The sequence below is a fragment of the Micromys minutus genome (genome assembly GCF_963924665.1).
Source record: "Micromys minutus genome assembly, chromosome: 2".
NCBI classification, from domain to species: Eukaryota; Metazoa; Chordata; class Mammalia; order Rodentia; family Muridae; genus Micromys; species Micromys minutus.
Genome location: NC_137971.1, coordinates 15,061,923 through 15,082,501, shown reverse-complemented (window position 1 = coordinate 15,082,501; position 20,579 = coordinate 15,061,923). Strand labels below are relative to the sequence as shown.

Here is a 20,579-nt window from a genome sequence, read left to right as displayed (position 1 = left end):
TATCGGCACAGATGCCTTGGCATCCACATGGAGACCAGAGGATAGCTTTGTGGAGTTCCTTCTTTCCTCCCTTTATGTGGACTCAGGACATTGAATTTCAGGCTGCTAGCTCACACAGCTAGTGTCTTTAACCCCAAGCCATCTCTTGCCTGCTCTAACTTCTAAACATTTATGACCAGTATTTTCTCTGTTGAGCCCACATGCAACAACTCTACTCAATTAATCCAGCATTACCACTTTTCTTGCTCCCACACTGCAGACAGGCAGCACAGCAGAACAGACACTACAAATGTTTTCCTGAACTTAAGACTTTTTTCAAAAGTGGTACAGTTAATTCTTTCTACTCAACACCCAGGAAGATGCACCTGCCATACAAATATCATTAAATGCAAGTTAATGAACAGCCAACATTCTCAATTATAACTCTATTAGGGACTCTGCAAAACAGTGACTTGTCCAAGGACTCAGTGTCTTCCTGTTATGTAATCTAAGGAGAAATGAAGACACCTAACAAAAGCTACACTGAAGCAGCAGCCCCCAATCTACCATCAAGCACAGGTACTTACTCATCACCACATCCTTCCTCACTCCGTTCATGTTTGACTTGTACCAAGTGGCAAGGGTGTGGATGGCAACATAGTTAGCTTCAAATTCACAATTTGGATTAGTCAGCACTCCCTTTAACCGTGGGATGAGCTCTGTGGATCTTCCTTTGTAGGGACCCAGAAACAGCCTCTTCTGATCATAGTCATTAGCATGAATGTTATCCCAGATCACTGGGGCTCTCTTAATGATCTTAGAAACTTCTTCAATGGATTCTACTGGAATTTCTTTTGAAACAACTTTTGGACCTAGAAATAATTTGTTAAAAGAACTTATTTACAAAACTTTCTCAAAAATGCTTAAAATTTGTTCATTTATCTTTGTTTTTTTAAAATAAAGTTGTCAAAAAAAAAAAAAAAAAAAAAAAAAAAAAAAAAAAAAAGGATAGGAGGTCCCAAACTACAAAAAAAAACAAAAAAACTTTCTATATGGTTCTTAAATATACTAAGCAGAGCTGGAGAGAAGGCTCAGTGGTTAAGAGTATCTGTTGCTCTTGCAGAGAACATGGGTTAGATTCCCAGTGCACAAGCACCCTTAACTCCAATTCCAGGAAATCTATCCCTTCTAACCTCCATGGGCACCAGGCATGCACTAGATGCATATACATGCATGTAGGCAAAATAAAAAATAAATAGATCTTAAAGGCAAGTTTGAGTTCAATTTCCATGACCTACAGAGTAGAAAGAGAGAGCCAAGTCCTACAAACTGTCCTGTGTGTGCACGATCACACATACACACCCCCCCACACCCAATATAATTAAAACATGTAAAAATGAGCTGGTGAGATAGCAGTAGTTAAGAATACTGGCTGTTTTTTTCAGAGGCCTTGAGTTCAATTCCCAGCATCCACATGGTGGCTCACAACCATCTGTAATGGGATCTGATGCCGTCTTCTCACATGTGGTATATATGCAGCAGAACAAACAGTAAATAAATTAATTAAATTAAAAACTGTAAAAAGATGAAATAAGGAGTATGAAGAGATAGCTCAACAGTTAGGAGCTCTGTGTGCTGCTCTTTCAGAGGTCTTAAGTTCAATTCTCAGGAGGTACATGGTGGGTCCTCCTAGGTTCTGGTGCCCTCCTCTGGCATGCAGACATATAAACAGAGAGCACACATACACATTAAAAAAATAACAAATAAATAAATGAGGGGGGGAAAAGGGATGAAATAAGAGCTGGGAAGGTTAGTGGCATAGCTCAGTATACAAAAGCGCTTGCCCACCAAGCCGGATAACCTGAATGTACCCACAGTGCCCTCGTGGTAAATGGTTTCAGCTCCCAAAAACTGTTCTCTAACTTACACACATGCACACAGACTCATACATGTAATGAAAGTTAATTGCAGCAAAGGCTTGAAGATGACTCAGCTATCGGTAAGGAGCTTGCTTGCCCATCAAGCTTAATGACCTTACATTTGACCCCTAGACCCAGAGGGTGGAAGGAGAAAAATGGTATCAGAAGCTCTTCTCTGACCGCCACATGTGTAGCATGACAATTACATACATACTACTTAAAGAAACCAAGCAATAAAAAATTTAAATACATAAGCAGCTATTCTCTTCATGTATACATTTTCAAACTTTCTCTCTCCACCCAGCTGGTTTTTGAAGCAATGGAGATTGAACTCAGGGCTTCCTGTGCAGCAAGCTGATGGGCTAAAGGAAGCTATAGCCACCTCCCCTGCCTTCCTTCTCCTCAGTTATTTAAGGTTGGCTTCAATTTAATGATCCTCCCCCCTCCAGCCTCCCAAGTGCAGAACAGCCACTGCTACCACCTCACCCAGCTGCTCATTTTTCTGGTTTTGGTTTGTTTTTTTGAGACAGTCTCTTCTGTGTAGCCCTGGCTATCCTGGAACTCACTATGTGGACCAGGTTGGTCATGAACTTACAAAGATCCACCTGCCTTTGCTTCCCAAATGACAAGATTTAAGGTGTGAGTCACTTCTGCTAGCTTCGATTTCCTTGCTAGCAACATATCCTTTTATTCATTTCATGAAACACAACTTTCCTGAGAGGTAAGCGATACAGCTAAATGGTTAGAGTTGCTAGCACACATGATGCCCAGGGTGTGGCCTGCAGGAGCACATACACTGGGTGTATTGGACACAGCTGTACTCCCAGTACTTGGGAGGTAAGAATTATTAAATTCAAGGTCCTTAGCTACACAGCAAATTCTAGGCCTGGAATATACCGACCCTGTTTCAAATGAAATATTTTTGTATTCACCAAATACAAAAGAGAGACCAGTTTCTTTCAGCCCTGGTAATCAAAGTTTTACTATAGATTCTTAAGGACTTACCTGTCCAAAGCACCTCAATTCCAGGTAAAAGCTTTTCGCCCACAGTCCTCAAGTAAGGGGACTGAGAAACATTTGGATAACAGAAAGTGCCACAGTATTCTAAATGCAGAAGGGGAGAAAAGTAAGTTAGGACTGAAGTGCTCATATATTATAACCAGGAAAAATGTTTACAAATTCTGTATTATTTTTATTCAAACAATAAAGGGCTGTGTATCATACATTCAAGGAGTAAACTTAAGCAGATATTATATGAGTTCATAGGATCAGATATTCAAACTGGATGGTGAGTAACTGTAATCTCAAGTTCAGAGTCCAAGACAGAAAGCTCACATTAGGCCACTCTAGGCTCCACACAGTAATGTTACAGACCAGTCAGCCTTTGTTATGGAGACTCAGTCTTCTTCCTTTATTCGGAAAGCAGGGTCTTTAAGGAGCCACAATAGCCTTGACCTAGCAGTGGCTCCCCTCTCTCTGCTTCCTAGTACTTAGATTATTGACATGAACCTCCATGCCCAGTTTTTAGAAACAAAACAGGGCCTTCCTGAAGTGGTAATTTCTGGTTTCTTTGGAGACCCAGTTAGGTCATATTATTTTGCTATGGCAGACACGTGAAAGGATGTTTTGCTAAAGCAGACACAGTGAGGACGCATAGTGTTTAGAAATAACATAAATATGACCCCACAGGCAGGAGAAAGCTATCAAATTGGTTTTGCTTTGCTAGTTTTTGCTGACACTTATATTTTGGTTCGCCTTGCATCAAGTTGCTGATCTTCGCTCATTGCAACTTCATAGGTAACTTCTCATGATATTCTGGCAGCTTCTTGTAGAACCTTGAGGTTTATTCTGCTGATTTGTGTGCAATGTCTGCTGAGTGGATTGGACTGCATCAACTGATTTATGGTGGTGTTTTGCTAAAAGACTGGACTGCTGACAACTAAGACCGTAATCGCCCAGAACTATTTCTAAACAGGTCTATGATCCCTTTTACCCTATTAACCTTTGTTATCCACTACCTCTGTGGGTGGTAGGCTAGAAGGAAGATTGAAACATTTAAGTAAGTTCTGAAAATCTAAGCTTACAATCCCTATATACCACAGCCTTACTCAGCTTTGAGAGCCAGTACCTTAAAAACAAACAAAACCCTTGTATTTTCAATAGTACCAAGCAGTCCTTAGAAATCTGTCATTAGAAAGTTATTTCATACAATTTTATAAAAGTTTGAGGTTTTTTTTAAAAAAAAGATTTATTTTATGTATATGAGTACACTGTCACTCTCTTCAGACATACCAGAAGAGGACATCGAATACCTTTACAGATGATTGTGAGCCACCACCAGTTGCTGGTAATTGAACTTAGGACCTCAGTGCTCTTAACCACTAAGCCATCTCTCCAGCCCAAAATTTAAGTTTTTTAAATAAACAATTAAGCCCACTGTGATCTATTGCATCTGTATGCACATCTTTATACACCCCAGACTTGGGAGAATGAGGCAGATTGTACTCAAAAGTCTGAGGCTAGCCTTGGTTCCATGAGACCAAAATCTAATACTACCACCAAAAATAAAATTCTGACTAAATTATTTCTTGCAACTAACATCCTTTCTGAACAAGAAAGAGAAGTGTGAACAAAGTTTTGTGGAGGTAAACCATGAGAGGTGACAGAGAGACGGAGCAATGGACATGAGCCACGTGGTACAGCAGATATGTGGTATAGCATCTGCACTTTCTAGGCTACGAGCCAGAGCCAGATGAGTGGGGAGTGAGATGGAGAGATGCATGGACAGACAGAGGAAGTAGGAGGGAGGGAGACAGGACTAGGTTAAAAAGCATGAGAATTTAAGTTTTTCAAGCTTTCACTTCAATACTATTTTTCTTAGCACTTTTAATACTGAAACACAACATCTCCAACTTACTTCTTTGGTATTATAAGGTCCTACTTTTTCCTAATATATTTTGAGAAATGTCTTCTAAAAAAAGAATTCCTCCTTTCATTCACTAAGGGAGAGATGCAAGAGGTCCAATACCAAGATCCTTTTAAAGTTATCTCAAGACTAATTAAATCCAGAATTATTATACTATATACAATACCTGTAGGACAGAAGAGGAAGGTTTCTGGTTCTCCCAGGTACTGATAAATTTCATTTGTGATGGAAACTTGTGCATGTGCAAAAGAACTGAACACCTCTTTGTCTGCTGCACACATATTATGGTCAATATCATCAAAAAGCAAAGCAAATGACCTGCACCCAAACTGGGAGACCTTAGGGGGAAAAAAAATCCAGCACGATCATGATTATTAGCTTATCTTGGGGAAGGAGGGGGTGTTCTTTTAAAATATATACTAATGGTTATCTAAAAGCAAATGTTCTCCTTGGAATATAAAAGCATATCTTCTGATCTTTTTACATTTCTAGTGACAACAATTCCAAGTTAATATAGCTAGTATTTTGAAACCCAATTTTAATTTTGGATTGAAGTGTATGATTAAATCATGCTTATACAAGGCAGGGAGGGTCTGGTGGTGCACAACTTTAATCCTAGAACTCAGGAAGCAGAAGTAGTAGGATCTGAGTTTGAGGCCAGCCTGATCTACAGAGTGAGTTTCAGGACAGCCAGATAGAGAAGCCCTGTCTTGAAATAACAAACCAATCCAAAAAAGTCTGCCTATGAACAAGTGTACTCAATCCATGAAATGCTTACTTAGGTCTTGCTCTAGTCCCCAAAAGCATACTCATTTAACCAGCTCCCTTTCAGATGTGCCTAACTAGGCATCAATCAAAATAAACACAATCTGACTAACAGAGGACTAACAGTTCATTCATCAAAGCATCATCTTAAAAGTCTTTTGGGGGTGTGATTATTGAAATTAGAGTCTGGTGTGCATACATACATTAAATACCCACCACACAGAGCTGTATCCAACTATACCCTTAAATTTCTTTTATTTATGTGTGTGTCTAAGTGTATATACCACACTACACATGTGGTGATCAGACAAACTCCTTTTGAGAACTGAACTCTTTTCTACATCCTTAAGTAGGGTCTCTATTGCTGCTGTCATGCTATGCACTACACCTACTTGTCCCTGAGCTTCTGAGTCATTTTCTCCTACATCTACATCTAATTTCTGAGTAGGAATGCCAAGTCACTGCAAGCCACTGGATGCAGCTTTTAAAAAGTGGGCTTCAAGACTCAATCTGAGTTCTTCAAGGCGCCTGCAGCAAGAGCTTTGACTTACTAAGTCATCTTCAACTGGTTTTTATTTAGCTTTTTTAAAAAAGATCTCTTTATTTTATGTATATGGTTTTGCCTGTATGCATTTCTGTGCACCACATGTATGCTATGCCCATAGACAGAAGCAGAGAACATAAATTCTCCTACGACTGGAGTTAATAGTTTTAAGTTCCTGTGTGGTGGTGGGAATTGAATCCATGTCCTCTAGAAGAGTAGTCTGTGTTCTTACCACACCGTAGGCTAAGCTGACTTCAGATTCTTAGCAATTCCCCTGCTTCAGCTTCTCAAATGCTGGAATTATTAGTTACCAAACCCAGCTACTATCTTATAAATCTTACTGGCCATGTGATGCCACTAGTATAAATCTTTGATTAAAGAATAAAATATGCACATAGAAAACCCACTTAAAGAATTAAAGAATCAGTGAGAAACAAACTGGAAGTCCTACAGTACTCAAAAATACAGTTAATACAAGTTAAATATGAGACTAAGTACCAGACTGAGTACCATCTACTATGCATATCAGGAAACTGACATCTAGCGTCATTTTTTTCTAACATCGGCACACATTTAGTCAAATATCCAATGATATATGTGGTTTCTGAAAGCACAGTCCAACCTAACAGCATCACCTGAGCTAGCATAAGAATCTGAATGGAGCCTCGAAGCCAGCAAGGGCTGCTTTGGGCTTTGTGTGATGCTGGGACTTGAATCCAGGACCTAACACATGCTAGGCAAAGCTCTACTATTAAACCAAGTCCCACCCTCCAGTCTCCTAAGAGCTGCAAATTGAAATGTGAGCCATACAGGCACATCTAATTAAGTTTTTGATTGACAATTATTTCTCTACCCAAAACTATGAAAGTAATAGCTACAGAAAATACTGAGTTCCCTTTATCATCATAAAGCAAAACAAACAAAACCCCAAAATCCTCAACTTCCATATTGAGTCAAGGAAAAATAAAAAAAGAATTACCTGGTCCAATTTGCGTTTCAATGTTGATATTTCCTTGGGGTTGGAAAAAGTGATATCTAATCCTGGTGAAATAGCATAGATGAATTCTATTTCATATTCTCGTGCAGCGGAGATCAGAGTCATAAGTTGCTCTAAAGAACAGAGTCCATAATTTTAGAGAGTAACAGGAACACTAAAAGAAACTTACCAACTTAAGAAATCATTTCTTCCAGTAAAGGAAAAGTTCCTTCACTTTAAAAATTAAAAATTTAGAAAGTATCACATTCCTGCAATGTATTTTACATTTTAGTACACCCTGGTAATATCAGAAACTGGGCACTTGAACCAGGAGGATCAGAAATTCCAGACAAGCCTCAAGAACACAGCAAACAAATTCAAAGGCAAGCCTGGGCTATATAGTGATGATGTCTCAAAATAACAAAGAGAAAAAAATTCTTTCTAATGTGGTAATTGGCAATACAAAATGGCACAAGCTTGAAGTATCTGATCACACAAAGAGAAAAGAACAAGTATCATAAGACCAACATGGTGGCTCACACCTATAATAAGAGCACTCAAGAGGTTGAAACAAGAGGACCACAGTGGGTTTAAGCTCAGTCTGGACTACACAATGAAGAATTCCAGGCCAGTTTGGGTTATGAGTATGACTTGCAGTAAACAAACACATAGAAATTCAGAGACTTTTTTTTTCTCATTTTCAAATTGTTTCTTTAGGCGACAAATTTAATGTCAGTAAAGCATATTCTTTTTAAATTTTTGTGTGTTCACACAGAAAAGTGCCACTTGTTTGATTTACAAAGATGTTCTAGATCCACCTGTACCTCTCTGCTCTGCCCTCTTAAATGTTGGAATTAAAGGTGTGTGCCACTATGCCTGTGGACCCACAGGCTCATGTTTGAACACTTGGTTTGGTCCCCAGTTGGTGGAACTGTCTGGGAAGGATTAGGAGGAGCGGTCTTGTTCCAGCTTTGAGGTTACAAAGCCTTCTCAGTTGCTCCCTGACTCAGGCCTGTGAATCGAAATAGCTACTGCTCCAGCTCACCTGCCTGCTGCCCTGTTCCCCGTGGACGTAAACTAACCCTCTAGAAGAGTTGCCACCATCAACGGTGGTTTGTCATACCAACGGAAAACTAAGACAATGCCCCCACCCAACTAATTATATTAAATATCTTCATTACTTAAACTCGAAGAGTACCTTGAATTTGGTCTCAAAACAAGCACCTTATTTCTTTTTCCAAATCCTATCCCTGGCTTCCTTCAGTATTTTGCCTAATATTTTGTGGTCTAACAGAAGAGTATTATCTATAACCATAGAAGTTGAGCCAGAATGGTACAGCTGAGCCACACTCGATAACCAGGATATAGTACCACACTTCAAATCTTCTCTAGCTCACAGACTTACCAGATAAAACCACTCAAAATAAAATACAATTTTTAGTAAGTGTAGTATAACTACCTTAAAATAGTCCCCTTACCCACTCAGAAATCAAATCTGAACTCAGATTAAAATTTAAAAGTTGCCATCAAACCAGCAAGATAGCTAAGGACAAGATATAAAAGTACTTGCCACATAGTCTGACAGAATTCAATCTCTAGAACCTTCGGTTGGAAAGAGAAAACCAACTCCATACTCAAACACCTGCCTGCACAGGTGTGCAAATTCAGGTGGGTGCAAGCATGTACACACACATGTACACACACACACACACACACACACACACACACAGATTACCAGCTTCTTCCACTGAATACATCTCTCGCCAAAACATCCTATGTTTGTAGTCATCTTTTGGAGCATACAAGTATGTATTTAATTCCCATTTCTGAAGCCTTTAGAGAAAAAAAATTACATATGTGTAAGTAGGCAGCAATAGTAGGCTACAAACCTCAATTTTAAATTTTTTTTTAATGTACCTCTATCTCCTGACAAAGTAATATTCTACTTTTAAACTTATCAATGGAATCTTAACAAAATAAGTATTACCAAGTATGTCAACCTGTTAAATCTTGAAAACACAGCTCTGAATGGAGCAGGCAAAACCTCAAACCTCTTCAACTTTCCCACAAAAAGTATAAAGCCCACTAGCCTAAGCAAAGATGTAAAAGACTAAAAGAAGCACTAGGTAACACCAGGCTTTTCAGTCTGAGTCTCCCCTGCTTCACGGAACAAAACTTACCTTCTAAAAAGCTCTTTTCTCTGCTCCATAACCCAAGGTCTTCCATAAAACCCTAGATTTAAGCAAAAATAAGATTTTTCTCAGGTTTCAAAAGTGGGTTTAGTTTTACAAAACAAACAAAACCCCAAAAAACAAAAGCATACAGAAGTTTTAATAATGTGGGGAATTAGGGAAACAGTCTACCAAAGCCCCTGGGTCTGAATCCCAGCACTGTCTTAAAGAACACCAGGATATGAAAACCATTTAGTGAAACATTGTCTATGGGATCAATTATTCCCTCATATAGATTTTTCTATTTCCCACTATGACACTTACATATAACATAGGATTTGGCCTCACGATGGAGCCTGAATGGCCTACTTTTCAAGCTGCCCTCAAACTTGCAGCAAACCCAGTACAGGGAGTGCCACATGTGCCATGTACAGCTATTAAGAACCTAAACTTACCATCTTTTTTTTACTGATAGTAAGGGCCAACTAGCGTTTATCTTTGCTGAGGATACAATTCAGTGACAGAACACTGCTTAGTACTCAGCCGCATTCCCAGTAACTCACCTAATAAAACACACTTTTTATCAATGCTGGAAATGACCCCTGAACCTTGAACATCCGAGGCATGCACTCTCACTGAGGGAACTACCTTACAACAGAAGACTAGGTAGAGCATACCTGAGATGGGCATGGTGGCTCTGCCAGTGGTCCCAGTGCAGAAGAGGCCAAGACAGAAGTAGTTTGAAGCCAGTCAGGGCTACATAGCTCCAGACTAACCTAAGTTACAGTATGAGACCCGTCTCAAAAAACTAAAAAGGTAGCTTAATTACATCTAGAAGGGTGACTTTAAGAGCTAAACAAGGTAGTAAGATCAAATAATTAGAAAAAGATGTGTGTGCAGCCCCTACCTTCCTACATACACCACATTGCAATAGAGTTGCTCTTTAATGCAGGCTGGTCTAGAACTTGTAGCCATCTCCCGACCTCTGCTAAGTGCTGAAATTCCAGGTGTGATTCAATCTTATCTATACTCACCTTTTTAAAAAGTTCCTACAACAAAGAGGACCAAGCAAATGAGTAAACAAGAAAGAGGAGTATATGAGATCAAATTCGCAGACCTAACAGTGGCACTGATCTCAACAGTAAACCTTCAAGCCCTCAATTCCACAGTCAAAGTATGAAACAAATTAGGGATGTCACAGCTGTCTTTCTGTCACAGCTATTTCTGCAGATTTTGTATGAAACATGATTGATAAACAAAGATGGCACTGGCCCTCCCTAGCACACTAGGAACACCTCCATAGCCTGTCTAACCTTGTCCTCACATCCCAATCATTACCAAGAGGTAAAAAGAACTTCTCAGAAGCACCATGGAGATAGTCAAAACAAGCATCTCTAGAACATTGAGATGGCTGGGCAGATAACTTGCCAATCCTGACAACATTGGACCCACATGGTGGAAAGAAACTACTCCTTCAAACTGCCCTCTGATCTCCACAGGCATGCTGTGCCTCATACCAGGCCCACCCCACCCCCTAACAAAAAACAATTCTTAGGCAGATATTCTGTACCCCTAAAAGAATGACAATTAAACATCATTAAATTTTAGCAGCACTTTCTAGTTTCTCTTCTTTGAAACAAGATTTCTCTCTGTGTAACCCTGGTTATGCTGGAACTTGCTCTGTAGACCAGGCTCACCACAAACCCATGGATATCCAATTGCCTCTGCTTCAGAGAGCTGGGATCAAAGGTGTGGACCACCATCCAGCTAGAGCTCTGTTTTAATATACTTTAAAGACTAAGTTTAAGTACTATCAAGAGAAGGCACAGGAAGCCATCTCCTCTCGCTTCTGAGAACACAAATGCCACATTTTCTTACACCACTCCAGTCTAGCTTCCATTTTAGACTTCCACTTTTTGTCCTTGCTGAAACAAGATCTTACTTTGTTTCCCAGGCTGGCCTCCCAATTCTAGATTGTAGACTGTCAACATGCATGGCTAGCTCTGAATTCTCTGTATCCCCAGAATTCTCTTCTGACCCTTCCCCACCCCTAGCACCTTAGACAATACAGACTCTTATGTGGCAAGATGGCCTCAAACTGAGTGTTAGCTTAGGACACAAAGTGAGTTCCACGACATGCTGGAATAGTGTGGGAAATCAGAACAAAAAACAAAAATTTACACCTAGAGCAGGACAGTGGCCTGTAATCTCAGCCACTCCAGAGGGCAGATAGAGCCCAAGTTTAAGGTCATTCTGTGCTTGAGCCAGCTCCTGGTCCACCTAGGCTCCAGGAGACCCTGTCCACAAATCTTCATTTACAGAAGACTGCAGAGGCTAACAGGTCGTCATGAAGATCTTAGCACTCTGTATAACCCATTTCAGTCCCATGGTTTCTGTCATAAATGGAACTGTTGTGCCCTGTCTTTAAAAAAAAAAAAATTCAGGCTGGAGAGATGGCTCAGTGCTTAAAAGCACTGACTGTTCTTCCAGAGGTCCTGAGTTCAAATCCCAGCAACCACATGGTGGCTCACAACCATCTGTAATGGGATCTGATGCCCTCTTTTGGTGTCTGAAGACAGCTATGGTGTTCTTATACATATAAATAAATAAATCTTTAAAAAAAAATTCACCTTTCCCCCCTAAAAATGTCCACACTCTGGCAAGCCTGAGTGTTTTCATGTTTTCATGAGCTCCAGGAACAGTGTTCCTCCAAATTTTGCTGAGCTGTTTTATGTCTTACAATAGCTGCCAAGAATGTTCTCTCCCTGCAATTAATCTTCCTCTAAAATACCATAATGACTATCTTCTGTCTTTCAGCAACACTGGAAAAGCTGGTGCTCTTAACCATAAGGAAAAGCCTACTTTTAGCCTTTTTGGTTTGAGTATTCGTCTTTAAAATGTTTTGGGTTTTAAAATAAGATTTTATTTATGTAATGAGTACACTGTAGCTGTCTTCAGACACACCAGAAAAGGGCATCGGATCCCATTACAGATGGTTATCAGCCACCATGTATGTGGTTAAAGGGAATTGAACTCGGGACCTCTGAAGAGTCAGAGCTGAGCCATCTCTCCAGCCCTGAGTATTAGTTTTTATATTCTCCAGTAAATAAATAAATAAAAATTAGAAAAATAAAACGAAACTAGAAAACATTGAGTTTGACAAAGGAAAAAAAAAACTCAAATTAATGTATACTTAGGGAAGAACTAGGCTTTCCTGAGTTCAGTGTCTTATCTACCCATTCAATTTCAGAAATTGCAATTAAGATCTTCCCGATATCTTCCCTCACTATCAAAACGCCCTCGTTCTTTTCAACTGAAAATAAGACGAGAATCATAAAAATTAAGCCTTTCACTGAATTCTAATTCACATCACAGATGCTTTGAGATGTGATATAATGATATTTACACACACACACAAGTCAAAGAACAGCAATCGGTAAAAGATGGCACTTTTCCTTAGACAAATGAGTCTTAAGAGGGGAATGAGGCTTGCAGGCCAACGAAAAAGTAAAGACAAAACAATCCTAAGCCTGAAGAAATGTGTAATACTATAAGTTGACTGTGCTCCCCTTCTAAGAACAAGACTGTGCGGGCTGATTTTCTTCCCCTTCCAAGGATGGGGATGGGAGCGCTGCACAAATGCCCTCATTTGAAAGCAGGCAACCCTGTGAACTAAGATCCCACGGTACAAAGAAGTGAAACAGAGACTGACGGCAGGCTCCCTGCCACCGCCGCCTCCTCCAACAATTCGCCTGGCTCTAAGCCCAAGGAGGGTGGGGTCAGGCTCCTCAATAGCTAGGAGACTCCGAAGCCGAGAAATACCACAGGTGAAGTGAGCCCCACCTTCTACTCGCGCCCTCCCCCCAACTCCGTGTTAGCCAGGACACCTTCCGTCCTGGGGGCGGGGAGCCCCCCTAAAGAATCACCAGCAGTGCCACACCCGGGGATAGGGGCTGAGCACCGACGCAGGGCTAGAAGGCCAACTCACCTTCCACTACGCCGCACAGGAACCTGCGAGCCCCTCCGGCCGCCCCGGCCACGGCCGCCGCCCCGGCTCCCGATGGGTTGTCTTCTCCGGGGGCCGCAGCTGCAGACGGCTCCAACGAAGCCCCCGAGGCGGCGGCAGGATTGGCGTTGCGCTCGCCCTCTTGCTCCTCCAGCGCCGCCTGGCTCTCCTTCTGCACCATTCTCCTGCCGCCGGCCGCCGCTCCCCTTCGGCCTCGGTCCGTTAGGCCACAGGCCCGGAGCCCTGCAAAGGGCCGCGGCTCCGAACGCGCGCCTCCCGGGATCCTTCCCCCCTCCCCCTCCGCCCTTCCCCCTTCCTCTCGGCGGGGGCCCCGATTGCCCGGATGAGAAGGGCGGCGGCACCGGCTCGAGCCCTTTGTCAGACGCAGCCTCCGCCTGCGCTGGGAGCCGGGAGCCTAGGCGGAGGGCAAGGCCGCCACCGCGTCTTCACGGAAGGAGGGCCGAGGAGGTGCCTTCGCTCGTCCTCAACGTCCGCCACCCTCCAAGCAGCCTTATTTCTCCAGCTTTCTCCCCCACTGGAGTCCCTAAGCAGCTTCTGCCGCTGCCTCTGCCGCCCGCTTCCTGTTTATCCGCACTGCGCCTGCGCCACAGACCGGCTCAGACCGGTCCCTAGCCCGGCTCCCCCTCCTTTCCTTGGGATCGCGCCATTGCGCTTTATTTGCTAGGGGGAAATAGAACAAAGGGCGACACGGACACCGCGGAGGTGCGCGGCGGTGGAACGTACCATCTTTGCTCGCCACCCTCCAGGAGGAGCGCCACACTCTGGGTCGGACCATTACCCCACCCGGAGGAGAGGAACATGGGAGAATGCTGCCGGCTGGGGAGTTTGGGAGGAAGGGGGGGGAGGGCGGAAAGGAGGTGTTTACTCTCTCAGTGCGCAGGCGCCGGGACGATGCCTCTGGTTCTTAAAGTGGTAGGAAACACTGACCTACTTTGGAGATTGTTGTACCAGTTTGGCTCATCCGAGCTGCCTGCCCCACGTTTGGTTCTGGGAAGACCATGCCAGGGAGCTCAGCTCACCCCACTGTCCTGACTCATTTTCTTCTACTCCCTCTTCGGCGTTAACCCCGTTTTAAATTGGGCAGGCAACTATTTATTGAGTTTGCCTCATCCTGGACTGTGGGACCATTATGACCTCATAATACGGTTTAAAACAAGCTGTTAAGTTTCTGCTCGGTATACCCCCTTCGTTTGTTTTGGTATGAAATTCACCAGACTACGTATGGAAAAGAAAGACTATTCCCAGCGCACAGAAAACAAAAGTCTAATAAAGGTAGAAGAGAGTGCGAGTTTGCTAGAGAGAGAGACAGAAAGAGGTGTACGGGAATGATCCTTTTAGCCTTTGCATCAACATTTCCTAGGAAACCCTGCATCTCTAAGGGCTTGGCTCCTCCTGCTGTATTTCTCAGTTTCCTTAAGTCCTCTCAGTACACTGGACATTTCTGTTCCTTAAGAGATCTGTCCTGTTTGGGAAGAAACCTCTCATTTTCAATATTAAGAAAAGTCTGTTTTATACTTCACCGTAGCAGTAGCCCGGCTTGTGGGATGTTGAGGAGGTGTGCATTACAAAACTTTCATGCCAGGTTTATGCAGTGTTGGGGATCCAACCCAGGCCCTTGTACATGCCATACAAGTACTCCAGGGATTTTGTGGTTTTATTTATCTTGTGTGGGTTCACATGCCATGGCCCATGTGGCAGAGGACAACTTGTGGAAGTCCATTCTCTTCTTCCCTTTGTGGATCCTGGGGCTCAAACTCAGGTTGTCAGGCCCAGGCTGGGCAAGCATCTTTATGGCCCACCCCATCCATGTGCAAACTCCACACTTGTTAGGAGGGGCAGCAGAAGAGGCAGTTGTGAGCCCTTTGGGAGAGAGCAGTACCTTCTCTCTTTCCGGCCTTCCAAGCTGGAACTCTTACCGGTTCTTTCCGGTCCTGGATTATTGAATTGGGAGTTGGAGGAACAAGGAGGAATTTCATCCTCTTCCTGCTCTCCCCGCCTCTGCCTGCGCAGTCCCCAGTCCCCCATAGCTTCCTTTTGTTATGTATGTTTCCGCCACTTCTCTTTTTGAGACAGGCTCTCATTAAGTAGTGGAGTGAAAATCACGTCAGCCCCCATTCCAGCTGAAGAGCATGTCTTTTTCCTTCAGTGTGGTAATCAAACCCAAGGCCTCATACAAGCCAGATAAGCACCCTACCCCTTTAGCTACATCCCCAAACCTGAAAGGTGGGGATTTTTGTTTTTGAGACAGGCTTTCTCTGTGTAGCCCTAGCTGTCCTGGAACTCACTCCGTAGACAGAGGTTGGGGTCTGAGTCTAGTCTAAGTTTGTGCTACAAACTTCCTAGATACCCTTGAGCTAGTCCACTTCCATCAGCTGAAGAAAGAACTAGAATCTGGATGTGATGGCTTTACAGCACCTGGAAGATCAGATGCCAGAGGATGAGCTCTGGGTCAGCCTGGGCTACATAAGACTGATTCCATTAGGTAACCACTTAAGATGGACAGTGACCTCACAATAAGAGGATCTCACCTACTGTTTCCCTAGTAACTCTAAAACTGGCTAGATCACAAATGTCGTTTTTAAAAACATTTATTATTATATATAGGCACACTGTTGCTGTCTTCAGACACACCAGAAGGTGGTCATCAGATCCCATTACAGATGGTTGTGACCCACTATGTGGTTACTGGGATTTGAACTCAAGATCTCTGGAAGAGCAGCCAGTGCTCTTAACCACTGAGCCATCTCTCCAGCCCACAAATGTGTCTCCTTAAGAGTCAAAATACCAGGGCAGGTGATTTGGGGCATTAAGGTGCCCAGGCTCACGTGGTAGGAGAGAAATGACACCTGGCAAATTGTCCTCTGACCTCCACACGATAACACGATATGATAGTGTGTGTGTGTGTGTGTGTGTGTGTGAGAGAGAGAGAGAGAGAGAGAGAGAGAGAGAGAGAGAGAGAAGAGAGGGGAACTAAAAGCTTTTTTTGTTTTTTTTCCCTAAAAGTCTTTTTTTTAAATATTTATTTATTTTATAAATATACTGTTGCTGTCTTCAGACACACCAGAAGAGGGCATGAGATCCCATTACAGATGGTTGTGAGCCACCATGTAGTTGCTGGGAATTGAACTCAGGACCTCTGGAAGAGCAGTCAGTGCTCTTAACTGCTGAGCCATCTCTCCAGCCCCACTAAAAGCCTTCTTAAGCTGTAAAATACCTTATGAGAAGGCAGAAGTATCAAGACTTATATTGAGGCCATTTTAGGGTAAACTGTTTCCCCAGGTCAAAGAATGGACTCTAAGTTCTGTCTCTGGTCTGGGGTGGAACATTCCATTCCCCTGCCTCAAGAACTAGAATATTACATACTGTTGCCTCCTCCCTATGAATGAATCCAGCTGGAAGCTAATCATAACTTTCCTGTATCTTCTTCAGATACCAGCCCAGTCCTACGCATGCTTGCCCTGGCACTGTAGGCTTTTATCTAGGTTTTTTTGAAACCTTCCTCTCTCCCTTCTAGGCAGCTCCTGGCCAACCAACCTCACCTGCTGAGCCTGCCGGCTTTCTTGGACCTTCACTCAAAAAGACATGCCTTCACTTTTCTTCTCCACCTCTTTTCTCCCAGTAGCTACAGAGATTTACAACTTGCCTGCCCTGGTTTCTGGTTGTCTCTTTTGTTCTAATTAAACTATTATAAAATGGTCCTTGAGTTTAAAATTAAGAATTAAAAGGAGTGGGGATCCAATTGGGCCTGACAATCATCTGGCCGGGACCACTCCTGAGGGAAACTGATTCACCTAAAGAAATAAAAAGAAAAACAGAGGAAGCTGGGCATGACGATGCATGCCTTTAATCCCGGCACTTGGGAAGCAGAGGTAAGTGGGTGTCTGAGTTTGAGGCCAGCCTAGTCTTACAGAGCTAGCTAGTTCCAGGATGGCAAGAGCTACAGAGAAAAACAAACCACAACAACAAAAGAACCGAAATGGGAGGAAGTTATCTTCCCTCCTTGTACAAACTTATGTACAACAGCCGGCTCGTCTGAGTTTTAACTCAAAGATATAACTGCATTTCCTCCTTCCTCATTTGACTGCCAGCTGAAACTCAGCATGGTTGCCTTTACACTTTTTTGAAAGACTCCTCCCCTGCCTTCTACAGTGTGCCTAACGTCACTGCTGACCCCATCTCAAACCTTCCTCCTCTTCTCCAAGCTGCCTGCCCGGTTGGTTTTTCTCCCAGAGGCTAATAAAATAGTAAGACTGTACTTCTGAACTTCAAATATGTCTCTATGGCTTAGGACTCAGACTGAAGCCCCACTTCCCCATAATTCCAAAAGCCAACAATATCAAAAACCGGAAATGGCGGGGTAGGGTGGGGGGATTATACTCCATACTGGGTTCTTGACTTAGGATCTGAGGATGAACTTCAGGGATCCAAACTTTGTGAGCATGGGCTGGGGGCACAGTATGTATATACCAGGCCCTGGGTTTCACACCCAGCAACCTCTCAAAAATAAAACAAACATGAGCCCCATACTCCACCCTTCTCACCCACTGTGGATCAAAACCCACAGTTTTGATCAGATCTTTAATTTGAAACCAAAGGAACTGAATTCTCAAATGAGATATGAAGGAAACACGAACAAAACCACCCTGAAAGCTACTTTCGATGATGCTGGGGACTGAAGCCCAGGTCTCCAAAGCATTGTGGATTTACTCCAGTCCTACACGGGAGCTTTTGCTTCTTTGAAACAAACCAACCTCTCCATAGACCTTGGCAGTGTGTATAGGAAGGGGGAGGGCCTGACTTCCTCCTTTGGATGAGTCAGCACTAAATAGAGTTCCAGAAAAAGGATGGGAGGAACCTACCACTCACCACTCAGGATTCTGTCCTTGCTCAGGTGGCCTGCACTGAGAGGTTCATTTGATCACATGATCACTTACATAATGGCAGCACCCATTCTCATTTGGCGGGAGAAATTATTTTAATCGCACACAACTTGTGAATTGATGACATGGGATGCATGTGGAGATCAGAGGGCCCAAGGGATAGAAGTCAGGTTGTCAGGCTTGGAGGTAAAGCCTGGGTGTCTCCTTCCATCATGTGGATCCCAGGGATGGAACGAAAGTCATTAGGCTTGACAGCAAACATCTTAACCTGCTGAGCCAGCTCACTGGTCAAGAACTCTTTTTTAATAAAGCCCAACTCTGCTGCATTTAAGGCAGGAAGGGAGGGATAAAGAACTTCTCAAAAGGCAGCATTCTCGGAGTAATTGATTACTGTAAATCTGAAATTCTTGATTCAGAATTTAAGAATGTTTGCTAAAGCTGGGCATGGTGGAACATGCCTGTAGTCTCCAAATTTGGAAGGCACAGGTTGAAGGAACAGGAGTTCAAGGTCATCCTTGGTTACAAAGGGAGTTTGAGCCTGGCTATATGAGTTCCTGTCTCAAACATTAAAAGGGTGGGGTGGGGTGAGGAGAGGTTGCCCAAAAACATAGCTTGCCTCTATGAAAACTTAAACTGAGCTGATCAAGGGCATAGTTGTTAAGTTGTTAATCAGGAGGCAAGAGCTGGTTACCCTGCCCCCACGTCAGAGGATGTGTTTCTGTAAGCATACATGTGGCCACAGAAAAAGAATCTGAAAAGCTCCCCCATATATACTGTACCATACTGTCTTTCCAGTGGAAGTGACAGCCTCGTCATCTGTGTGTAGCCAGAGACCATCCACAGCAGCTAGTTCCTTATGTGGGCTGACGCAGGGTGTTTACTCAGCTATAAAACATTGAAACAATGGTACCACTTGCCTATGATCCCAGCACTCTGAGGAGATCTGAGAGTTAGAGCTCAAGATCATACCCAGCTACAGAGTGAGTTTGAGGCCAGCCTGGCCACATGACATTCTGCCTCAAAAATTAATGCCATCCAAAAAAGAGGAAGAGAAACTATGTCATTTGGATATAAAGAAAGGGAGAGAAAAAAAAAGCGTACATTTCCTTATATTCGGAATCTAGAGTTTTACACACACACACACACACACACACACACACACACACACCAAAACAAAAGGGAGACTACTAGGATGGACAGGGAAGACCATAGTTGGGCGGGTATGTATGAGAAGATACAGTGATGTACACTTATGGGAGAGAATGGCTCAGTTGGTAAAGTACTTGCCACTGACCTCCAGGGGTTGACCTCCAGCACCCAGATGAAGCTGGGTTAGGAAGCAAGCATAATCCCAGCACTAGGCAGGTGTAGGCAGTGGATTCCTGGAAACTGTTGGGCCAGCCAATCTAACTTAATAGGTGAGCTGAATTTTCAGTGAGACCCTGCCTCAAAAAATAGACTGGAAGAAGATACTCAAACAACTGACCTCTGGCCTCCATAGGCACATGCAGGAGCACCTACAACCCACACAGAAAACACATGCACATACAAACAGGCACACACAAGAAAGAAAGTACTATAGGAAACCCTATTATTTTGTATGCTAACAACAACAAATTCTAAAAATAAAATATTGAAGGTCACCCTTGGTTATGAAACATTTTCTCAGAGAGAGAGAGAGAAAACATAAGAACAAAGGGTCAGACATCAATGAAGCTAGAATCTGAAAATATGTAAATGTATATATGTAGTATATAATATGCATATATGTTCATATGTTTGTATGTGCTTCAGTGTTCAGAATTCACACTCATGTTGAAATGGAATGGCAAGTTTTTCATTTTTCAGAACTGGGATAAAACACATTTATGGCAAGCGGCGGTGGGGAAGACAGCACGCTTGGTGCATGCAATCTTTAGACAGCATCCTGTCTTCTGTGTCCTCTCAAGTCATGAGAGGGAGACTGTAGGGGCTGAGGTCAAATGGATTTCCAACCTGAGTCTTGGTCATAGGCCAAGTCATAGCCATGCCTGGAAAGACAAGCACTTTCTTGAGAGTTTAAAGGGCGGCAGGCCTGTCACTGGATACCATGACAATTGTAGGGTAGCAGGGATAAAGAAGCAGAGACCGCAGGCTGTGCATAGCCGTGTGTTTTATTGGATCTGGTGTCTTATTTTACAAAATAGGTAGAAGAGCCCAAAATGCAAAGCAGTCAACAATGTCTGATGGGATGGGGGCATGTGGGGCCCTTCCCCTCAGACCCTGGCTGACTGGGAAGGGGCGCTGAAGGAGACAAGCAGGTTTATCAATAAGGAGCAGCAGCAGGGCAGGGTGGGGACGATAGGCTGGACCTGGATCCTGTCATCCCTGCCCTCTAGGTGAGTTCAGGAGC

General features: G+C 43.2%; 1 protein-coding gene across 2 annotated transcripts in view; it reads right to left on the bottom strand.

The window, feature by feature from the left end:
* The window catches only part of OGA (O-GlcNAcase), a 33,586-nt gene extending 19,464 nt beyond the window's left edge, over positions 1-14,122 (bottom strand). Inside the window, exons 1-8 of one of the 2 annotated variants that reach the window (XM_080912670.1) lie at positions 14,031-14,122; positions 13,269-13,529; positions 9,290-9,341; positions 8,845-8,942; positions 7,113-7,243; positions 4,991-5,162; positions 2,904-3,002; positions 567-851 (exon numbers count right to left, since the gene is read on the bottom strand). In XM_080912670.1, the coding sequence (XP_080768796.1) occupies positions 567-851; positions 2,904-3,002; positions 4,991-5,162; positions 7,113-7,243; positions 8,845-8,942; positions 9,290-9,341; positions 13,269-13,529; positions 14,031-14,082 (1,150 nt within the window). In that variant the 5' untranslated portion in view covers positions 14,083-14,122. The remainder of the gene's footprint in view (positions 1-566; positions 852-2,903; positions 3,003-4,990; positions 5,163-7,112; positions 7,244-8,844; positions 8,943-9,289; positions 9,342-13,268; positions 13,530-14,030) is intronic. The other variant, XM_080912671.1, reaches the window with a different exon arrangement.
* Between the last annotated feature and the right edge of the window lie 6,457 nt (positions 14,123-20,579).